This window comes from Rhinoderma darwinii, unplaced genomic scaffold (genome assembly GCF_050947455.1).
Source record: "Rhinoderma darwinii isolate aRhiDar2 unplaced genomic scaffold, aRhiDar2.hap1 Scaffold_429, whole genome shotgun sequence".
In the NCBI taxonomy this organism is placed as follows: Eukaryota; Metazoa; Chordata; class Amphibia; order Anura; family Rhinodermatidae; genus Rhinoderma; species Rhinoderma darwinii.
Window position 1 is genome coordinate 2,422 of NW_027463811.1, and position 23,402 is coordinate 25,823.

General features: G+C 44.9%; 1 protein-coding gene across 1 annotated transcript; it reads left to right on the forward strand.

The window, feature by feature from the left end:
- Positions 1–11,003: 11,003 nt before the first annotated feature.
- On the forward strand, positions 11,004–20,995 carry LOC142711559 (coiled-coil domain-containing protein 166-like). Its single transcript, XM_075848583.1, has 2 exons — positions 11,004–11,165; positions 18,777–20,995. The coding sequence occupies exon 2, from the start codon at positions 18,777–18,779 to the stop codon at positions 19,641–19,643; it is 867 nt and encodes a 288-aa protein (XP_075704698.1). The 5' UTR covers positions 11,004–11,165; the 3' UTR covers positions 19,644–20,995.
- Positions 20,996–23,402: the final 2,407 nt, after the last annotated feature.

Here is a 23,402-nt window from a genome sequence, read left to right on the forward strand (position 1 = left end):
TGGGGGCACTATATAGGGCATTATACTGTGTGGGGGCACTATATAGGGCATTATACTGTGTGGGGGCATTATACTGTGTGGGCGCATTATACTGTGTGGGGCACTATATAGGGCATTATACTGCGTGGGGGCATTATATAAGGCATTATACTGTGTGGGGGTACTATAAAGGGCATTATACTGTGTGGAAGGACTATATAGGGCATTATACTGTGTGGGGGAGCTGTATAGGACATTATACTGTGTGGTGGCACTATATAGGGCATTATAATGTGTTGGGGCAATATATAGGGCATTATACTGTGTGAAGCACTATATAGGGTATTATACTGTGTGGGGCACTATACAGGGTATTATAATGTGTGGGGGCAATATATAGGGCATGATACTGTGAGGGGGCACTATATAGGGCATTATACTGTGTGGGGGCACTATATAGGGTATTATACTGTGTGGGGGCACTATATAGGGCATTATACTGTGTGGGGGAACTATATAAGGTATTATACTGTGTGGGGACACTATATAGGGCATTATACTGTGTGGGGGGCACTATATAGGGCATTATACTGTGTGGGGAGACTATATAGGACATTATACTGTGAGGGAGCACTATATAGGGCATTGTACTGTGTGGGGGCAATATATAGGGTATTATACTGTGTGGGGCATTATATAGGGCATTATACTGTGTGGGGGCATTATATAGGGCATTATACTGTGTGGGGCATTATATAGGGCATTATACTGTGTGGGGCACTATATATGGCATTATACTGTGTGGGGCATTATATAGGGCATTATACTGTGTGGGGGCATTATATATGGCATTATCTGTGGGGGGCGCTATATAGGGCATTATACTGTGTGGGGCACTATATAGGGCATTATACTGTGTGGGGGCATTATATATGGCATTATACTGTATGGGGGCGTTATATAGGGCATTATACTGTGTGTGGGCACTATATAGGGCATTATATTGTGTGGGGCATTATATAGGGCATTATACTGTGTGGGGGCATTATATAGGGAATTATACTGTGTGGGGCACTATATAGGGCATTAAACTGTGTGGGGGCACTATATAGGGCATTGTACTGTGTGGGGCACTATATAGGGCATTATACTGTGTTGGGGCATTATATAGAGCATTATACTGTGTGGGGCATTATATAGGGCATTATACTGTGTGGGGCATTATATAGGGCATTATACTGTGTGGGGGCATTATATAGGGCATTATAATGTGTGGGGCATTATATAGGGCATTATACTGTGTGGGGCACTATATAGGGCATTATACTGTGGGGGCACTATATAGGGCATTATACTGTGTGGGGGCATTATATATGGCATTATACTGTGGGGGCATTTTTATTATGATTGGGGCATTATACTGTGTGGGGGCACTATATAGGGCATTATACTGTGTGGTGGCACTATATAGGGCATCATACTGTGTGGGGCATTATATAGGGCATTATACTGTGTGGGGCACTATATAGGGCATTATAATGTGTGGGGGCACTATATAGGGCATTACACTGTGTGGGGGCACTATATAGGGCATTATACTGTGTGGGGGCACTATATAGGGCATTATACTGTGTGGTGGCACTATATAGGGCATCATACTGTGTGGGGCATTATATAGGGTATTATACTGTGGGGGCACTATATAGGGCATTATACTGTGTGGGGGCACTATATAGGGCATTATACTGTGTGGGGGCACTATATAGGGCATTATACTGTGTGGGGCATTATATAGGGCATTATATTGTGTGGGGGCATTATATATGGCATTATCTGTGTGGGGGCGCTATATAGGGCATTATACTGTGTGTGGGCACTATATAGGGCATTATACTGTGTGGGGCATTATATAGGCCATTATACTGTGTGGGGCACTATATAGGGCATTATACTGTGTGGGGGCATTATATAGGGCATTATACTGTGTGGGGCATTATATAGGGCATTATACTGTGTGGGGGCATTATATAGGGAATTATACTGTGTGGGCACTATATAGGGCATTATACTGTGTGGGGGGCACTATATAGGGCATTATACTGTGTGGGGCACTATATAGGGCATTATACTGTGTGTGGGCATTATATAGGGCATTATACTGTGTGGGGCATTATATAGGGCATTATACTGTGTGGGGGCACTATATAGGGCATTATACTGTGTGGGGCATTATATAGGGCATTATACTGTGTGGTGGCACTATATAGGGCATTATACTGTGTGGGGGCATTATACTGTGTGGGTGCATTATACTGTGTCGGGCACTATATAGGGCATTATACTGTGTGGGGGCATTATATATGGCATTATACTGTGTGGGGGCATTATATAGGGCATTATACTGTGTGGGGGTACTATAAAGGACATTATACTGTGTGGAAGGACTATATAGGGCATTATACTGTGTGGGGGCGCTATATAGGGCATTATACTGTGTGGGGGAACTATATAAGGTATTATACTGTGTGGGGGAACTATATAAGGTATTATACTGTGTTGGGACACAATATAGGGCATTATACAGTGTGGGGGGCACTATATAGGGAATTATACTGTGTGGGGGCACTATATAGGGCATTATACTGTGTGGGGGGCACTATATAGGGCATTATACTGTGTGGGGGCACTATATAGGGCATTATACTGTGTGGGGGGATTATATAGGACATTATACTGTGTGGGGGCACTATATAGGGCATTGTACTGTGTGGGGGCAATATATAGGACATTATACTGTGTGGGCGCATTATACTGTGTGGGGCACTATATAGGGCATTATACTGTGTGGGGGCATTATATATGGCATTATACTGTGTGGGGGCACTATATAGGGCATTATACTGTGTGTGTGGGCACTATATAGGGCATTATACTGTGTGGGGCATTATATAGGGAATTATACTGTGTGGGGGCATTATATAGGGCATTATACTGTGTGGGGCATTATATAGGGCATTATACTGTGTGGGGCACTATATAGGGCATTATACTGTGTGGGGGCACTATATAGGGCATTATACTGTGTGGGGGCACTATATAGGGCATTATACTGTGTGGGGGCATTATATAAGGCATTATACTGTGTGGGGCATTATATAGGGCATTATACTGTGTGGGGCATTATATAGGGCATTATACTGTGTGGGGGCATTATATAGGGCATTATACTGTGTGGGGCATTATATAGGGCATTATACTGTGTGGGGAAACTATATAGGGTATTATACTGTGTGGGCATTATATAGGGCATTATACTGTGGGGGGCACTATATAGGGCATTATACTGTGTGGGGGCATTATATATGGCATTATACTGTGTGGGGGCACTATATAGGGCATTATACTGTGGGGGCATTTTTTTTATGATGGGGGCATTATACTGTGTGGGGGCACTATATAGGGCATTATACTGTGTGGGGCATTATATAGGGCATCATACTGTGTGGGGCATTACATAGGGCATTATACTGTGTGGGGCACTATATAGGGCATTATACTGTGTGGGGCACTATATAGGGCATTACACTGTGTGGGGGCACTATATAGGGCATTATACTGTGTGTGGGCTCTATATAGGGCATTATACTGTGTGGGGCATTATACTGTGTGGGCACTATATAGGGCATTATACTGTGTGGGGGCATTATATATGGCATTATACTATGTGGGGGCGCTATATAGGGCATTATACTGTGTGGGGGCACTATATAGGGCATTATACTGTGTGGGGGCACTATATAGGGCATTATACTGTGTGGGGCATTATACTGTGTGGGGGCATTATATAGGGCATTATACTGTGTGGGGGCATTATATAGGGCATTATACTGTGTGGGGCACTATATAGGGCATTATACAGGGCATTATACTGTGTGTGGGCACTATATAGGGCATTATACTGTGTGGGGCATTATATAGGGCATTATACTGTGTTGGGCATTATATAGGGCATTATACTGTGTGGGGCATTATATAGGGCATTATACTGTGTGGGGGCACTATATAGGGCATTATACTGTGTGGGGGCATTATATAGGGCATTATACTGTGTGGTGGCACTATATAGGGCATCATACTGTGTGGGGCATTATATAGGGCATTATACTGTGTGGGGCATTATATAGGGCATTATACTGTGTGGGGGCATTATATAGGGCATTATACTGTGTGGGGGCATTATATAGGGCATTATACTGTGTGGGGGCACTATATAGGGCATTATACTGTGTGGGGGCACTATATAGGGCATTATACAGTGTGGGGGCATTATATAGGGCATTATACTGTGTGGGGCATTATATAGAGCATTATACTGTGTGGCGCATTATATAGGGCATTATACTGTGTGGCGCATTATATAGGGCATTATACTGTGTGGGGCATTATATAGGGCATTATACTGTGTGGGGGCACTATATAGGGCACTATACTGTGTGGGGGCACTATATAGGGCATTATACTGTGTGTGGGCACTATATAGGGCATTATACTGTGTGGGGCATTATATAGGGCATTATACTGTGTGGGGCATTATATAGGGCATTATACTGTGTGGGGCATTATATAGGGCATTATACTGTGTGGGGCAGTATATAGGGCATTATACTGTGTGGGGGCACTATATAGGGCATTATACTGTGTGGGGGCATTATATAGGGCATTATACTGTGTGGGGCATTATATAGGGCATTATACTGTGTGGGGGCATTATATAGGGTATTATACTGTGTGGGGCATTATATAGGGCATTATACTGTGTGGGGGCACTATATAGGGCATTATACTGTGTGGGGGTATTATATAGGGCATTATACTGTGTGGGGGCATTATACTGTGTGGGGCATTATATAGGGCATTATACTGTGTGGGGGCATTATATAGGGCATTATACTGTGTGGGGGCATTATATAGGGCATTGTACTGTGTGGGGCATTATATAGGGCATTATACTGTGTGGGGGCACTATATAGGGCATTATACTGTGTGGGGCATTATATAGGGCATTATACTGTGTGGGGGCATTATATAGGGCATTATACTGTGTGGGGGCATTATATAGGGCATTATACTGTGTGGGGCATTATATAGGGCATTATACTGTGTGGGGGCACTATATAGGGCATTATACTGTGTGGGGCATTATATAGGGCATTATACTGTGTGTGGGGGAACTATATAGGGCATTATACTGTGTGGGGCATTATATAGGGCATTATACTGTGTGGGGCATTATATAGGGCATTATACTGTGTGGGGCATTATATAGGGCATTATACTGTGTGGGGCATTATATAGGGTATTATACTGTGTGGGGCATTATATAGGGCATTATACTGTGTAGGGGCACTATATAGGGCATTATACTGTGTGGGGGCATTATATAGGGCATTATACTGTGTGGGGCATTATATAGGGCATTATACTGTGTGGGGGCATTATATAGGGTATTATACTGTGTGGGGCATTATATAGGGCATTATACTGTGTGGGGGCACTATATAGGGCATTATACTGTGTGGGGGCACTATATAGGGCTTTATACTGTGTGGGGGTATTATATAGGGCATTATACTGTGTGGGGGCATTATACTGTGTGGGGCATTATATAGGGCATTATACTGTGTGGGGGCATTATATAGGGCATTATACTGTGTGGGGGCATTATATAGGGCATTGTACTGTGTGGGGCATTATATAGGGCATTATACTGTGTGGGGGCACTATATAGGGCATTATACTGTGTGGGGCATTATATAGGGCATTATACTGTGTGGGGGCATTATATAGGGCATTATACTGTGTGGGGGCATTATATAGGGCATTATACTGTGTGGGGCATTATATAGGGCATTATACTGTGTGGGGGCACTATATAGGGCATTATACTGTGTGGGGCATTATATAGGGCATTATACTGTGTGTGGGGGAACTATATAGGGCATTATACTGTGTGGGGCATTATATAGGGCATTATACTGTGTGGGGCATTATATAGGGCATTATACTGTGTGGGGCATTATATAGGGCATTATACTGTGTGGGCCATTATATAGGGTATTATACTGTGTGGGGCATTATATAGGGCATTATACTGTGTAGGGGCACTATATAGGGCATTATACTGTGTGGGGCATTATATAGGGCATTATACTGTGTGTGGGGGAACTATATAGGGCATTATACTGTGTGGGGCATTATATAGGGCATTATACTGTGTGGGGCATTATATAGGGCATTATACTGTGTGGGGCATTATCTAGGGCATTATACTGTGTGGGGCATTATATAGGGCATTATACTGTGTGGGGGCACTATATAGGGCATTATACTGTGTGGGGGCATTATATAGGGCATTATACTGTGTGGGGGAATTATATAGGGCATTATACTGTGTGGGGCATTATATAGGGCATTATATGGTGTGGGGGCACTATATAGGCCATTATACTGTGTGGGGGCACTATATAGGGCATTATACTGTGTGGGACACTATATAGGGCATTATACTGTGTGGGGGGGGCATTATATAGGGCATTATACTGTGTGGGGGGCATTATATAGGGCATTATACTGTGTGGGGTCACTATATAGGGTATTATACTGTGTGGGGCATTATATAGGGCATTATACTGTGTGGTGGCACTATATAGGGCATTATACTGTGTGGGGCATTATATAGGGCATTATACTGTGTGGGGCACTATATAGGGCATTATACTGTGTGGGGGCACTATATAGGGCATTATACTGTGTGGGGCATTATATAGGGCATTATACTGTGTGGGGGCACTATATAGGGCATTATACTGTGTGGGGCACTATATAGGGCATTATACTGTGTGGGGCACTATATAGGGCATTATACTGTGTGGGGCATTATATAGGGCATTATACGGTGTGTGGCACTATATAGGGCATTATACTGTGTGGGGGCACTATATAGGGCATTATACTGTGTGGGCGCACTATATAGGGCATTATACTGTGTGGGGGCACTATATAGGGCATTATACTGTGTGGGGGCACTATATAGGGCATTATACTGTGTGGGGGCACTATATAGGGCATTATTCTGTGTGGGGGCATTATATAGGGCATTATACTGTGTGGGGGCATTATATAGGGCATTATACTGTGTGGGGGCACTATATAGGGCATTATACTGTGTGGGGGCATTATATAGGGCATTATACTGTGTGGGGGTACTATAAAGGACATTATACTGTGTGGAAGGACTATATAGGGCATTATACTGTGTGGGGGCGCTATATAGGGCATTATACTGTGTGGGGGAACTATATAAGGTATTATACTGTGTTGGGACACAATATAGGGCATTATACAGTGTGGGGGCACTATATAGGGAATTATACTGTGTGGGGGCACTATATAGGGCATTATACTGTGTGGGGGCACTATATATGGCATTATACTGTGTGGGGGCATTATATAGGGCATTATACTGTGTGGGGGCACTATATAGGGAATTATACTGTGTGGGGGCATTATATAGGGCATTATACTGTGTGGGGGCACTATATAGGGAATTATACTGTGTGGGGGCACTATATAGGGTATTATACTGTGTGGGGGCATTATATAGGGCATTATACTGTGTGGGGGCACTATATAGGGCATTATACTGTGTGGGGCACTATATAGGGCATTATACTGTGTGGGGGCATTATATAGGGCATTATACTGTGTGGGGGCACTATATAGTGCATTATACTGTGTGGAGGCACTATATAGGGCATTATACTGTGTGGGGGCATTATATAGGGCATTATACTGTGTGGGGGGCACTATATATGGCATTATACTGTGTGGGGGCATTATATAGGGCATTATACTGTGTGGGGGCACTATATAGGGCATTATACTGTGTGGGGGCATTATATAGGGCATTATACTGTGTGGGGGCATTATATAGGGCATTATACTGTGTGGGCCATTATATAGGGCATTATACTGTGTGGAAGGACTATATAGGGCATTATACTGTGTGGGGGGCACTATATATGGCATTATACTGTGTGGGGGCATTATATAGGGCATTATACTGTGTGGGGGGCACTATATATGGCATTATACTGTGTGGGGGCATTATATAGGGCATTATACTGTGTGGGGCATTATATAGGGCATTATACTGTGTGGGGGCACTATATAGGGCATTATACTGTGTGGGGGCACTATATAGGGCATTATACTGTGTGGGGGGCACTATATATGGCATTATACTGTGTGGGGCACTATATAGGGCATTATACTGTGTGGGGGCACTATATAGGGCATTATACTGTGTGTGGGGGCACTATATAGGGCATTATACTGTGTGGGGGGCACTATATAGGGAATTATACTGTGTGGGGGCACTATATAGGGCATTATACTGTGTGGGGGGCACTATATATGGCATTATACTGTGTGGGGGCACTATATAGGGCATTATACTGTGTGGGGGCACTATATAGGGCATTATACTGTGTGGGGGGCACTATATAGGGAATTATACTGTGTGGGGGCACTATATAGGGCATTATACTGTGTGGGGGGGCACTATATAGGGCATTATACTGTGTGGGGGGCACTATATATGGCATTATACTGTGTGGGGGGCACTATATAGGGCATTATACTGTGTGGGGGCACCATATAGGGCATTATACTGTGTGGGGGGCTCTATATAGGGCATTATACTGTGTGGGGGGCACTATATAGGGCATTATACTGTGTGGGGGCACTATATAGGGCATTATACTGTGTGGGGGGCACTATATAAGGCATTATACTGTGTGGGGGCACTATATAGGGCATTATACTGTGTGGGGGCACTATATAGGGCATTATACTGTGTGGGGGGGCACTATATAGGGCATTATACTGTGTGGGGCACTATATAGGGCATTATACTGTGTGGGGCACTATATAGGGCATTATACTGTGTGGGGGCACTATATAGGGCATTATACTGTGTGGGGGCACTATATAGGGCATTATACTGTGTGGGGCATTATATAGGGCATTATACTGTGTGGGGGCATTATATAGGGCATTATACTGTGTGGGGGCACTATATAGGGCATTATACTGTGTGGGGGCACTATATAGGGCATTATACTGTGTGGGGGCATTATATAGGGCATTATACTGTGTGGGGGCACTATATAGGGCATTATACTGTGTGGGGGCACTATATAGGGCATTATACTGTGTGGGGGCACTATATAGGGCATTATACTGTCTGGGGGCACTATATAGGGCATTATACTGTGTGGGGGCACTATATAGGGCATTATACTGTGTGGGGGGCACTATATAGGGCATTATACTGTGTGGGGGGCACTATATAGGGCATTATACTGTGTGGGGCATTATATAGGGCATTATACTGTGTGGGGCATTACATAGGGCATTATACTGTGTGGGGCATTATATAGGGCATTATACTGTGTGGGGCATTATATAGGGCATTATACTGTGTGGGGGCACTATATAGGGCATTATACTGTGTGGGGGCACTATATAGGGCATTATACTGTGTGGGGGGCACTATATAGGGCATTATACTGTGTGGGGCATTATATAGGGCATTATACTGTGTGGGGCATTACATAGGGCATTATACTGTGTGGGGCATTATATAGGGCATTATACTGTGTGGGGCATTATATAGGGCATTATACTGTGTGGGGCATTATATAGGGCATTATACTGTGTGGGGCATTATATAGGGCATTATACTGTGTGGGGCACTATATAGGGCATTATACTGTGTGGGGGGCACTATATAGGGCATTATACTGTGTGGGGGGCACTATATAGGGCATTATACTGTGGGGGCATTATATAGGGCATTATACTGTGTGGGGCATTATATAGGGCATTATACTGTGTGGGGGGCACTATATAGGGCATTATACTGTGTGGGGGGCACTATATAGGGCATTATACTGTGGGGGCATTATATAGGGCATTATACTGTGTGGGGCACTATATAGGGCATTATACTGTGTGGGGGCACTATATAGGGCATTATACTGTGTGGGGGGCACTATATAGGGCATTATACTGTGTGGGGGCATTATATAGGGCATTATACTGTGTGGGGCATTATATAGGGCATTATACTGTGTGGGGGGCATTATATAGGGCATTATACTGTGTGGGGGCACTATATAGGGCATTATACTGTGTGGGGCATTATATAGGGCATTATACTGTGTGGGGCACTATATAGGGCATTATACTGTGTGGGGGGCACTATATAGGGCATTATACTGTGTGGGGGGCACTATATAGGGCATTATACTGTGGGGGCATTATATAGGGCATTATACTGTGTGGGGCACTATATAGGGCATTATACTGTGTGGGGGCACTATATAGGGCATTATACTGTGGGGGCAGTTTTATTATGATGGGGGTGGGGCGCCATCTATCCGGCCCGGTATGTTGTACAGATCACCTATACCGCAGATCAATGATGACCATAAGCCCCGCCCTTAACCCACGCCCTTTACCCCGCCCTTAAACCACGCCCATAAATCACACGCATGACATGATCCTTTGGAGCGCCCCCTGCTGTCCCCGGCCGTCTCAGCACGTCACACACTTTTCACCTCATTCACGATTCATATCAATAAATTCAACCAAATAGAAACGGAAACCCGAAACCCATCACGTCCTGATCACGTCCTGATCACGTGATAATGAGCGGGGAACCGGGAGACCGGGACATTACCGCGGCTGCCGCTCCGCTGCTCTCCACTAGAGGTCTCCCTTCAACGCAGCTAGAGGCGGCGGCTATTTACAGTCACCATAGAGACGGATGATAGAGGAGACGGGACAGAGCGGCCGCTGTTTACAGTCACCATAGAGACGGATGATAGAGGAGACGGGACAGAGCGGCCGCTGTTTACAGTCACCATAGAGACGGATGATAGAGGAGACGGGACAGAGCGGCCGCTGTTTACAGTCACCATAGAGACGGATGATAGAGGAGACGGGACAGAGCGGCCGGTGACTGATCCTGAGGCGACCTGTCATATACTGAACACTACTGTACCGACCTCCTAGTTCTCCACAGCGTCCGATATACTCCAGTCACATCAAGAACTGCGGTAATATGCTACTCTTATACTACTTCAGTCACATCCAGAGCTGCGGTAATATTCTACTCTTATACTCTAGTCACATCCAGAGCTGCGGTAATATTCTACTCTTATACTCTAGTCACATCCAGAGCTGCGGTAATATTCTACTCTTATACTCTAGTCACATCCAGAGCTGCAGTAATATTCTACTCTTATACTCCAGTCACATCCAGGGCTGCGGTAATATTCTACTCTTATACTCCAGTCACATCCAGAGCTGCGGTAATATTCTACTCTTATACTCCAGTCACATCCAGGGCTGCGGTAATATTCTATTCTTATACTCTAGTCACATCCAGAGCTGCGGTAATATTCTACTCTTATACTCCAGTCACATCCAGAGCTGCGGTAATATTCTACTCTTATACTCTAGTCACATCCAGAGCTGCGGTAATATTCTACTCTTATACTCTAGTCACATCCAGAGCTGCGGTAATATTCTACTCTTATACTCTAGTCACATCCAGAGCTGCGGTAATATTCTACTCTTATACTCCAGTCACATCCAGGGCTGCGGTAATATTCTACTCTTATACTCTAGTCACATCCAGAGCTGCGGTAATATTCTATTCTTATACTCTAGTCACATCCAGAGCTGCGGTAATATTCTACTCTTATACTCTAGTCACATCCAGAGCTGCGGTAATATTCTACTCTTATTCTCTAGTCACATCCAGAGCTGCGGTAATATTCTACTCTTATACTCCAGTCACATCCAGGGCTGCGGTAATATTCTACTCTTACACTCCAGTCACATCCAGAGCTGCGGTAATATTCTACTCTTATACTCTAGTCACATCCAGAGCTGCGGTAATATTCTATTCTTATACTCTAGTCACATCCAGAGCTGCGGTAATATTCTACTCTTATACTCTAGTCACATCCAGAGCTGCGGTAATATTCTACTCTTATACTCTAGTCACATCCAGAGCTGCGGTAATATTCTACTCTTATTCTCTAGTCACATCCAGAGCTGCGGTAATATTCTACTCATACTCCAGTCACATCCAGAGCTGCGGTAATATTCTACTCTTATACTCCAGTCACATCCAGAGCTGCAGTACTCTTATTCTGTAGTCACATCCAGAGCTGCAGTACGCTTATGCTCTAGTCACATCCAGAGCTGCAGTCACTATACCGGTATTACATTATGTTTTATACTATAGATTTGCAGTCCCAATTCTGCTGTTATAGTCATGTCTTATATACTCCAGTCACATCCAGAGCTGTGGTAAATATGTAACTGTTATATCATGTTTCATACTCCAGTCACAGTCAGAGTTGCAGTGATATTCTGTTTATACTCCAGTCACATCCAGAGCTGCGGTAATAATCTACTTTTAGGCCACGTTCAGACATAGCGGAGTTTTACCGCTGCAAATGTTGGTGCAGATTTGGGGCAATTACACAATAAATCTGCACCGACATTTGCATATTTGACAGGTGATTCAGACATTGCAGAAAACACAGCGGACGCCACAGATTTCAGTTTCTGCATTGCAAAGGCTGAAATCCGCAGTGACATTCCGCTTCTTCTCCGCAACAGTCAGTGCATGCTGTAGAGGAGGATACTACATAATGTGCGCGCTGCGGAGGAGGATACTACATAATGTGCGCGCTGCGGAGGAGGATACTACATAATGTGCACGCTGTAGAGGAGCATACTACATAATGTGCGCGCTGCGGAGGAGGATACTACATAATGTGCGCGCTGTGGAGGAGGAGCATACTACATAATGTGCGTGCTGCGGAGGAGGATACTACATAATGTGCACGCTGAGGAGGAGGATACTACATAATGTGCGCGCTGCGGAGGAGGATACTACATAATGTGCGCGCTGCGGAGGAGGATACTACATAATGTGCGCGCTGTGGAGGAGGAGCATACTACATAATGTGCACGCTGCGGAGGAGGATACTACATAATGTGCGCGCTGCGGAGGAGGATACTACATAATGTGCACGCTGCGGAGGAGGATACTACATAATGTGCGTGCTGCGGAGGAGGATACTACATAATGTGCGCGCTGCGGAGGAGGATACTACATAATGTGCGCGCTGTGGAGGAGGAGCATACTACATAATGTGCACGCTGCGGAGGAGGATACTACATAATGTGCACGCTGCGGAGGAGGATACTACATAATGTGCACGCTGCGGAGGAGCATACTACATAATGTGCGCGCTGCGGAGGAGGATACTACATAATGTGCACGCTGCGGAGGAGGATACTACATAATGTGCGCGCTGCGGAGGAGGATACTACATAATGTGCACGCTGCGGAGGAGGATACTACATAATGTGCACGCTGCGGAGGAGGATACTACATAATGTGCGCGCTGCGGAGGAGGATACTACATAATGTGCACGCTGCGGAGGAGGATACTACATAATGTGCACGCTGCGGAGGAGGATACTACATAATGTGCGCGCGGAGGAGGAGGATACTACATAATGTGCGCGCGGAGGAGGAGGATACTACATAATGTGCGCGCTGCGGAGGAGGATACTACATAATGTGCACGCTGTAGAGGAGCATACTACATAATGTGCACGCTGCGGAGGAGGATACTACATAATGTGCACGCTGCGGAGGAGGATACTACATAATGTGCGCGCTGCGGAGGAGGATACTACATAATGTGCACGCTGCGGAGGAGGATACTACATAATGTGCACGCTGCGGAGGAGGATACTACATAATGTGCGCGCTGCGGAGGAGGATACTACATAATGTGCGTGCTGCGGAGGAGGAGGAGGATACTACATAATGTGCGTGCTGCGGAGGAGGATACTACATAATGTGCACGCTGCGGAGGAGGATACTACATAATGTGCGCGCGGAGGAGGAGGATACTACATAATGTGCACGCTGTGGAGGAGGATACTACATAATGTGCACGCTGTAGAGGAGCATACTACATAATGTGAGCGCTGTGGAGGAGGATACTACATAATGTGCGCGCTGCGGAGGAGGATACTACATAATGTGCGCGCTGCGGAGGAGGATACTACATAATGTGCACGCGGAGGAGGAGGAGGAGGATACTACATAATGTGCACGCTGCGGAGGAGGAGGATACTACATAATGTGCACGCTGTAGAGGAGCATACTACATAATGTGCGCGCGGAGGAGGAGGAGGAGGATACTACATAATGTGCACGCTGTAGAGGAGCATACTACATAATGTGCGCGCTGCGGAGGAGGATACTACATAATGTGCACGCTGCGGAGGAGGAGGAGGATACTACATAATGTGCGCGCTGCGGAGGTGGAGGATACTACATAATGTCCGCGCTGCGGAGGAGGATACTACATAATGTGCGCGCGGAGGAGGAGGATACTACATAATGTGCACGCTGCGGAGGAGGATACTACATAATGTGCGCGCTGCGGAGGAGGAGGATACTACATAATGTGCACGCTGCGGAGGAGGATACTACATAATGTGCGCGCTGCGGAGGAGGATACTACATAATGTGCACGCTGCGGAGGAGGAGGATACTACATAATGTGCACGCTGCGGAGGAGGAGGATACTACATAATGTGCGCGCTACGGAGGAGGATACTACATAATGTGCACGCTGAGGAGGAGGATACTACATAATGTGCGCGCTGCGGAGGAGGATACTACATAATGTGCGCGCTGCGGAGAAGGATACTACATAATGTGCGCGCTGCGGAGGAGGATACTACATAATGTGCGCGCTGCGGAGGAGGATACTACATAATGTGCACGCTGCGGAGGAGGAGGATACTACATAATGTGCACGCTGCGGAGGAGGATACTACATAATGTGCACGCTGCGGAGGAGGAGGATACTACATAATGTGCGCGCTGCGGAGGAGGATACTACATAATGTGCGCGCTGCGGAGGAGGATACTACATAATGTGCGCGCTGCGGAGGAGGATACTACATAATGTGCACGCTGAGGAGGAGGATACTACATAATGTGCACGCTGCGGAGGAGGATACTACATAATGTGCACGCTGCGGAGGAGGATACTACATAATGTGCGCGCTGCGGAGGAGGATACTACATAATGTGCGCGCGGAGGAGGAGGAGGATACTACATAATGTGCGCGCTGCGGAGGAGGATACTACATAATGTGCGCGCTGCGGAGGAGGATACTACATAATGTGCGCGCTGCGGAGGAGGATACTACATAATGTGCACGCTGCGGAGGAGGATACTACATAATGTGCGCGCTGCGGAGGAGGATACTACATAATGTGCGCGCTGCGGAGGAGGATACTACATAATGTGCGCGCTGCGGAGGAGGAGGATACTACATAATGTGCGCGCTGCGGAGGAGGAGGATACTACATAATGTGCGCGCTGCGGAGGAGGATACTACATAATGTGGGCGCTGCGGAGGAGGATACTACATAATGTGCGCGCTGCGGAGGAGGAGGATACTACATAATGTGCGCGCTGCGGAGGAGGAGGATACTACATAATGTGCGCGCTGCAGAGGAGGAGGATACTACATAATGTGCACGCTGCGGAGGGGGATACTACATAATGTGCGCGCGGAGGAGGAGGATACTACATAATGTGCGCGCGGAGGAGGAGGAGGATACTACATAATGTGCACGCTGCTGCGGAGGAGGATACTACATAATGTGCGCGCTGTAGAGGCGGAGGATACTACATAATGTGAGAGCTGTGGAGGAGGAGGATACTACATAATGTGAGCGCTGTGGAGGAGGATGATACTACATAATGTGCGCGCTGCGGAGGAGGAGGATACTACATAATGTGCGCGCTGCGGAGGAGGATACTACATAATGTGCACGCTGCGGAGGAGGATACTACATAATGTGCGCGCTGCAGAGGAGGATACTACATAATGTGCACGCTGCGGAGGAGGATACTACATAATGTGCGCGCTGCGGAGGAGGATACTACATAATGTGCGCGCTGCAGAGGAGGAGGATACTACATAATGTGCGCGCTGCGGAGGAGGAGGATACTACATAATGTGCGTGCTGCGGAGGAGGATACTACATAATGTGCGCGCTGCGGAGGAGGATACTACATAATGTGCGCGCTGTAGAGGAGGAGGATACTACATAATGTGCGCGCTGCAGAGGAGGATACTACATAATGTGCGCGCTGCGGAGGAGGATACTACATAATGTGCGCGCTGCGGAGGAGGAGGAGGATACTACATAATGTGCGCGCTGCGGAGGAGGATACTACATAATGTGCGCGCTGTAGAGGAGGAGGATACTACATAATGTGCGCGCTGCGGAGGAGGATACTACATAATGTGCGCGCTGTAGAGGAGGAGGATACTAAATAATGTGTGCGCTGCGGAGGAGGATACTACATAATGTGCGCGCTGCGGAGGAGGATACTACATAATGTGCACGCTGCGGAGGAGGATACTACATAATGTGCGCGCTGCGGAGGATACTACATAATGTGCGCGCTGCGGAGGAGGATACTACATAATGTGCACGCTGCGGAGGAGGATACTACATAATGTGCACGCTGCGGAGGAGGATACTACATAATGTGCGTGCTGCGGAGGAGGATACTACATAATGTGCGTGCTGCGGAGGAGGATACTACATAATGTGCGCGCTGTAGAGGAGCATACTACATAATGTGCACGCTGCGGAGGAGGATACTACATAATGTGCGCGCTGCGGAGGAGGAGGATACTACATAATGTGCGCGCGGAGGATGAGGATACTACATAATGTGCGCGCTGCGGAGGAGGAGGATACTACATAATGTGCGCGCTGCGGAGGAGGAGGATACCACATAATGTGCGCGCTGCGGAGGAGGATACTACATAATGTGCACGCTGCGGAGGAGGAGGATACTACATAATGTGCGCGCTGCTGCGGAGGAGGATACTACATAATGTGCGCGCTGCTGCGGAGGAGGATACTACATAATGTGCGCGCGGAGGAGGAGGATACTACATAATGTGCGTGCTGCGGAGGAGGAGGATACCACATAATGTGCGCGCTGCGGAGGAGGAGGATACCACATAATGTGCGCGCTGCGGAGGAGGATACTACATAATGTGCGCGCTGCGGAGGAGGATACTACATAATGTGCGCGCTGCGGAGGAGGAGGATACTACATAATGTGCGCGCTACGGAGGAGGAGGATACTGCATAATGTGCGCGCTGCGGAGGAGGATACTACATAATGTGCGCGCTGCGGAGGAGGATACTGCATAATGTGCGCGCTGCGGAGGAGGATACTACATAATGTGCGCGCTGCGGAGGAGGATACTACATAATGTGCGCGCTGCGGAGGAGGATACTACATAATGTGCGCGCTGTAGAGGAGGAGGATACTACACAATGTGCGCGCTGTAGAGGAGGAGGATACTACACAATGTGCGCGCTGTAGAGGAGGAGGATACTACATAATGTGCGCGCTGTAGAGGAGGAGGATACCACATAATGTGCGCGCTGCGGAGGATACTACATAATGTGCGCGCTGCGGAGGAGGCAATATGACGGAGTGGACTCCTGAGCTCGGCGATATGACGAAGTTGACTCCTGAGCTAGGAGATATAACGGAGTGGACTCCTGAGCTCGGCGACGTGACGGAGTGGACTCCTGAGCTCGGCGACGTGACGGAGTGGACTCCTGAGCTCGGCGACGTGACGGAGTGGACTCCTGAGCTCGGCGACGTGACGGAGTGGACTCCTGAGCTCGGCGACGTGACGGAGTGGACTCCTGAGCTCGGCGACGTGACGGAGTGGACTCCTGAGCTCGGCGACGTGACGGAGTGGACTCCTGAGCTCGGCGACGTGACGGAGTGGACTCCTGAGCTCGGCGACGTGACGGACTGGACTCCTGAGCTCGGCGACGTGACGGACTGGACTCCTGAGCTCGGCGACGTGACGGACTGGACTCCTGAGCTCGGCGACGTGACGGACTGGACTCCTGAGCTCGGCGACGTGACGGACTGGACTCCTGAGCTCGGCGACGTGACGGACTGGACTCCTGAGCTCGGCGACGTGACGGACTGGACTCCTGAGCTCGGCGACGTGACGGACTGGACTCCTGAGCTCGGCGACGTGACGGACTGGACTCCTGAGCTGGGAGACGTGACGGAGTGGACTCCTGAGCTCGGCGACGTGACGGAGTGGACTCCTGAGCTCGGCGACGTGACGGAGTGGACTCCTGAGCTCGGCGACGTGACGGAAAGGACTCCTGAGCTCGGCGACGTAACGGAGTGGACTCCTGAGCTCGGCGATATGACGGACAGGACTTCTGAGCTGATGGCTGACTAAGAAAGGACGAGAGACTTAAAATCTGGGTGTGGATAAGATGCCGCCCTGGTAGGACATGTGTGTAATAATTTGGGCACACACGGGTGAGACCGCAGCTTCGTATTCAGAATCTTGTTTCGGTCACAGGGAAGGGACGTGAGAAACTCGAGGTGTGAACAGCCACATGGATTTATATTATTACGTAGCGTTTTTGCTTTAATTTTGTCTTTCTTTAACCCTGTGTCTCCAAGTCAGAGGTTGTGGAGTTGGAGATGATGAATTTTATAAATCTGCAATTACTTTTCTTCTTTATTTTGCAGATGCCACCGAAGAAGAAGTCACCAAGAAAACCATCTAAATCCTCCAGAGCTGAAGTTCCTGAGCAGGTGGAGGAGGGATGTGAAGAGACGGAGGTTGTGGTCAGTGAGAAGGAAGAACGGCTGCAGGAAGAACACAACCAGCTGGGGGCAGAGCAGGAGGGACTGAGGAGACGACTGGAGCAGCTGCGGAGGGACAATGAGTTCCTTCAAGAAGAGGCCGAGAGGGTCCGAGTGGAGAGCCAGGAGTACCTGCTGTACATGAGCAAGAGGAGCCAGCGCCGCCAGGACGTCATCATCAGCCTGAACGACCAGAACCAGCGGGAGCTGCAGAACATCCAACAACACAAGCAAGAACTGGAGGACAAATTCTCTGCCGAAGAACAGACCTTGAGGGATCTCCTGCTCAGGAGAGAAGCCGAACTCACCAACCTGAGGAGGGAACTGGAGGAACTGGAGCCCATGAGAAGGCTTCAGAAGGAGCAAATGTCACTCATCAAACGTCTGGGTGATGACGTCCTGGCCCACCGGGGGAAGCACGCCGGGGCCCTCCTAAGGGTGAAGAGCGCCTTCCTGCGAGGGAAAACCCAATGTCAGCAGAACTCTGAGCAGCAGCTCAACCAGCTGACCCAGAAGGCCCAGGAGGAGGCCAAGAAGGCCCTGCAGGAGGTGAGCACCAGGGTCAAGGAGGAAAACCAGAGCCTGAGACAGGAGCTGCTCCATCTCATCCACCAATACCGACTCCAGCAAGTCCAGAAGAGAAAGCTGGAGGAGAAGAACACGGAGCTGCTGAGGGAGCAACAATGCCGGAACGAGGTGGTGAACGTTCAGAGGAAGCTAAAAATGACCTCCATGCCCCCGAAACCTTAAAAAAGGGGGAGATTTATGTTCTGATGGCGGGAGATCTTATAATGTACGACTTCTACAAATAATGAATATGTCATGACATAACGTAGACATCCTACAAATAGCGGACATGTTAGGACATAATATACATCTCCTACATATAATGTACACGTCATGATATAATGTACACGTCATGATATAATGTACATCTCCTACATCTAATAGACACGTCATGATATAATGTACATCTCCTACATATAATGTACACGTCATGATATAATGTATATCTCCTACATATAATGTACATGTCATGATATAATGTACATCTACATATAATGTACACATCATGATATAATGTATAGCTCCTACATATAATGTACATGTCATGATATAATGTACATCTCCTACATAAAATAGACATGTCACGATATAATGTACATCTCCTACATATAATATACACGTCATGATATAATATACATCTCCTACATATAATGTACACGTCATGATATAATGTACACGTCATGATATAATGTACATCTCCTACATCTAATAGACACGTCATGATATAATGTATATCTCCTACATATAATGTACACGTCATGATATAATGTATATCTCCTACATCTAATAGACACGTCATGATATAATGTATAGCTCCTACATATAATGTACACGTCATGATATAATGTATATCTCCTACATATAATGTACACGTCATGATATAATGTACATCTCCTACATATAATGTACACGTCATGATATAATGTATAGCTCCTACATATAATGTACATGTCATGATATAATGTACATCTCCTACATAAAATAGACATGTCACGATATAATGTACATCTCCTACATATAATAGACACGTCATGATATAATGTACATCTCCTACATATAATAGACACGTCATGATATAATGTACATCTCCTACATATAATATACACGTCATGATATAATGTATCTCCTACATATAATGTACACGTCATGATATAATGTATATCTCCTACATATAATGTACACGTCATGATATAATGTACATCTCCTACATCTAATAGACACGTCATGATATAATGTATATCTCCTACATATAATGTACACGTCATGATATAATGTGTATCTCCTACATATAATGTACACGTCATGATATAATGTATATCTCCTACATATAATGTACACGTCATGATATAATGTACATCTCCTACATATAATGTACACGTCATGATATAATGTACATCTCCTACATCTAATAGACACGTCATGATATAATGTATATCTCCTACATATAATGTACACGTCATGATATAATGTGTATCTCCTACATATAATGTACACGTCATGATATAATGTATATCTCCTACATATAATGTACACGTCATGATATAATGTACATCTCCTACATATAATAGACACGTCATGATATAATGTACATCTCCTACATATAATGTACACGTCATGATATAATGTACATCTCCTACATATAATATACACGTCATGATATAATGTGTATCTCCTACATATAATGTACACGTCATGATATAATGTATATCTCCTACATATAATGTACACGTCATGATATAATGTATATCTCCTACATATAATGTACACGTCATGATATAATGTATATCTCCTACATATAATGTACACGTCATGATATAATGTATATCTCCTACATATAATGTACACGTCATGATATAATGTGTATCTCCTACATATAATGTACACGTCATGATATAATGTATATCTCCTACATATAATAGACACGTCATGATATAATGTATATCTCCTACATATAATAGACACGTCATGATATAATGTACATCTCCTACATATAATAGACACGTCATGATATAATGTACATCTCCTACATATAATAGACATGTCATGATATAATGTATATCTCCTACATATAATAGACACGTCATGATATAATGTGTAGCTCCTACATATAATGTACACGTCATGATATAATGTGTATCTCCTACATATAATAGACACGTCATGATATAATGTACATCTCCTACATATAATAGACACGTCCTGATATAATGTACATCTCCTACATATAATAGACACGTCATGATATAATGTACATCTCCTACATATAATAGACACGTCATGACATAATGTATAGCCCCTACATATAATGTGCACGTCATGATATAATGTATATCTCCTACATATAATAGACATGTCATGATATAATGTATATCTCCTACATATAATGTACACGTCATGATATAATGTACATCTCCTACATATAATGTACACGTCATGATATAATGTACATCTCCTACATATAATGTACACGTCATGATATAATGTACATCTCCTACATATAATATACACGTCATGATATAATGTGTATCTCCTACATATAATGTACACGTCATGATATAATGTATATCTCCTACATATAATGTACACGTCATGATATAATGTACATCTCCTACATCTAATAGACACGTCATGATATAATGTATATCTCCTACATATAATGTACACGTCATGATATAATGTGTATCTCCTACATATAATGTACACGTCATGATATAATGTATATCTCCTACATATAATGTACACGTCATGATATAATGTACATCTCCTACATATAATAGACACGTCATGATATAATGTACATCTCCTACATATAATGTACACGTCATGATATAATGTACATCTCCTACATATAATATACACGTCATGATATAATGTGTATCTCCTACATATAATGTACACGTCATGATATAATGTATATCTCCTACATATAATGTACACGTCATGATATAATGTATATCTCCTACATATAATGTACACGTCATGATATAATGTATATCTCCTACATATAATGTACACGTCATGATATAATGTATATCGCCTACATATAATGTACACGTCATGATATAATGTATATCTCCTACATATAATGTACACGTCATGATATAATGTGTATCTCCTACATATAATGTACACGTCATGATATAATGTATATCTCCTACATATAATGTACACGTCATGATATAATGTATATCTCCTACATATAATAGACACGTCATGATATAATGTATATCTCCTACATATAATGTACACGTCATGATATAATGTGTATCTCCTACATATAATGTACACGTCATGATATAATGTGTAACTCCTACATATAATATACACGTCATGATATAATGTGTATCTCCTACATATAATGTACACGTCATGATATAATGTATATCTCCTACATATAATAGACATGTCATGATATAATGTATATCTCCTACATATAATGTACACGTCATGATATAATGTATATCTCCTACATATAATGTACACGTCATGATATAATGTGTATCTCCTACATATAATGTACACGTCATGATATAATGTATATCTCCTACATATAATAGACACGTCATGATATAATGTATATCTCCTACGTATAATAGACACGTCATGATATAATGTACATCTCCTACATATAATAGACACGTCATGATATAATGTACATCTCCTACATATAATAGACATGTCATGATATAATGTATATCTCCTACATATAATAGACACGTCATGATATAATGTATAGCTCCTACATATAATGTACACGTCATGATATAATGTGTATCTCCTACATATAATAGACATGTCATGATATAATGTACATCTCCTACATATAATAGACACGTCATGATATAATGTATATCTCCTACATATAATAGACACGTCATGATATAATGTATATCTCCTACATATAATAGACAAGTCATGATATAATGTACATCTCCTACATAT

Coding starts and splice junctions, on each gene's coding strand:
- LOC142711559 (XM_075848583.1), top strand. CDS start 18,777: ATGCCACCGAAGAAGAAGTCACCAAGAAAACCATCTAAATCCTCCAGA.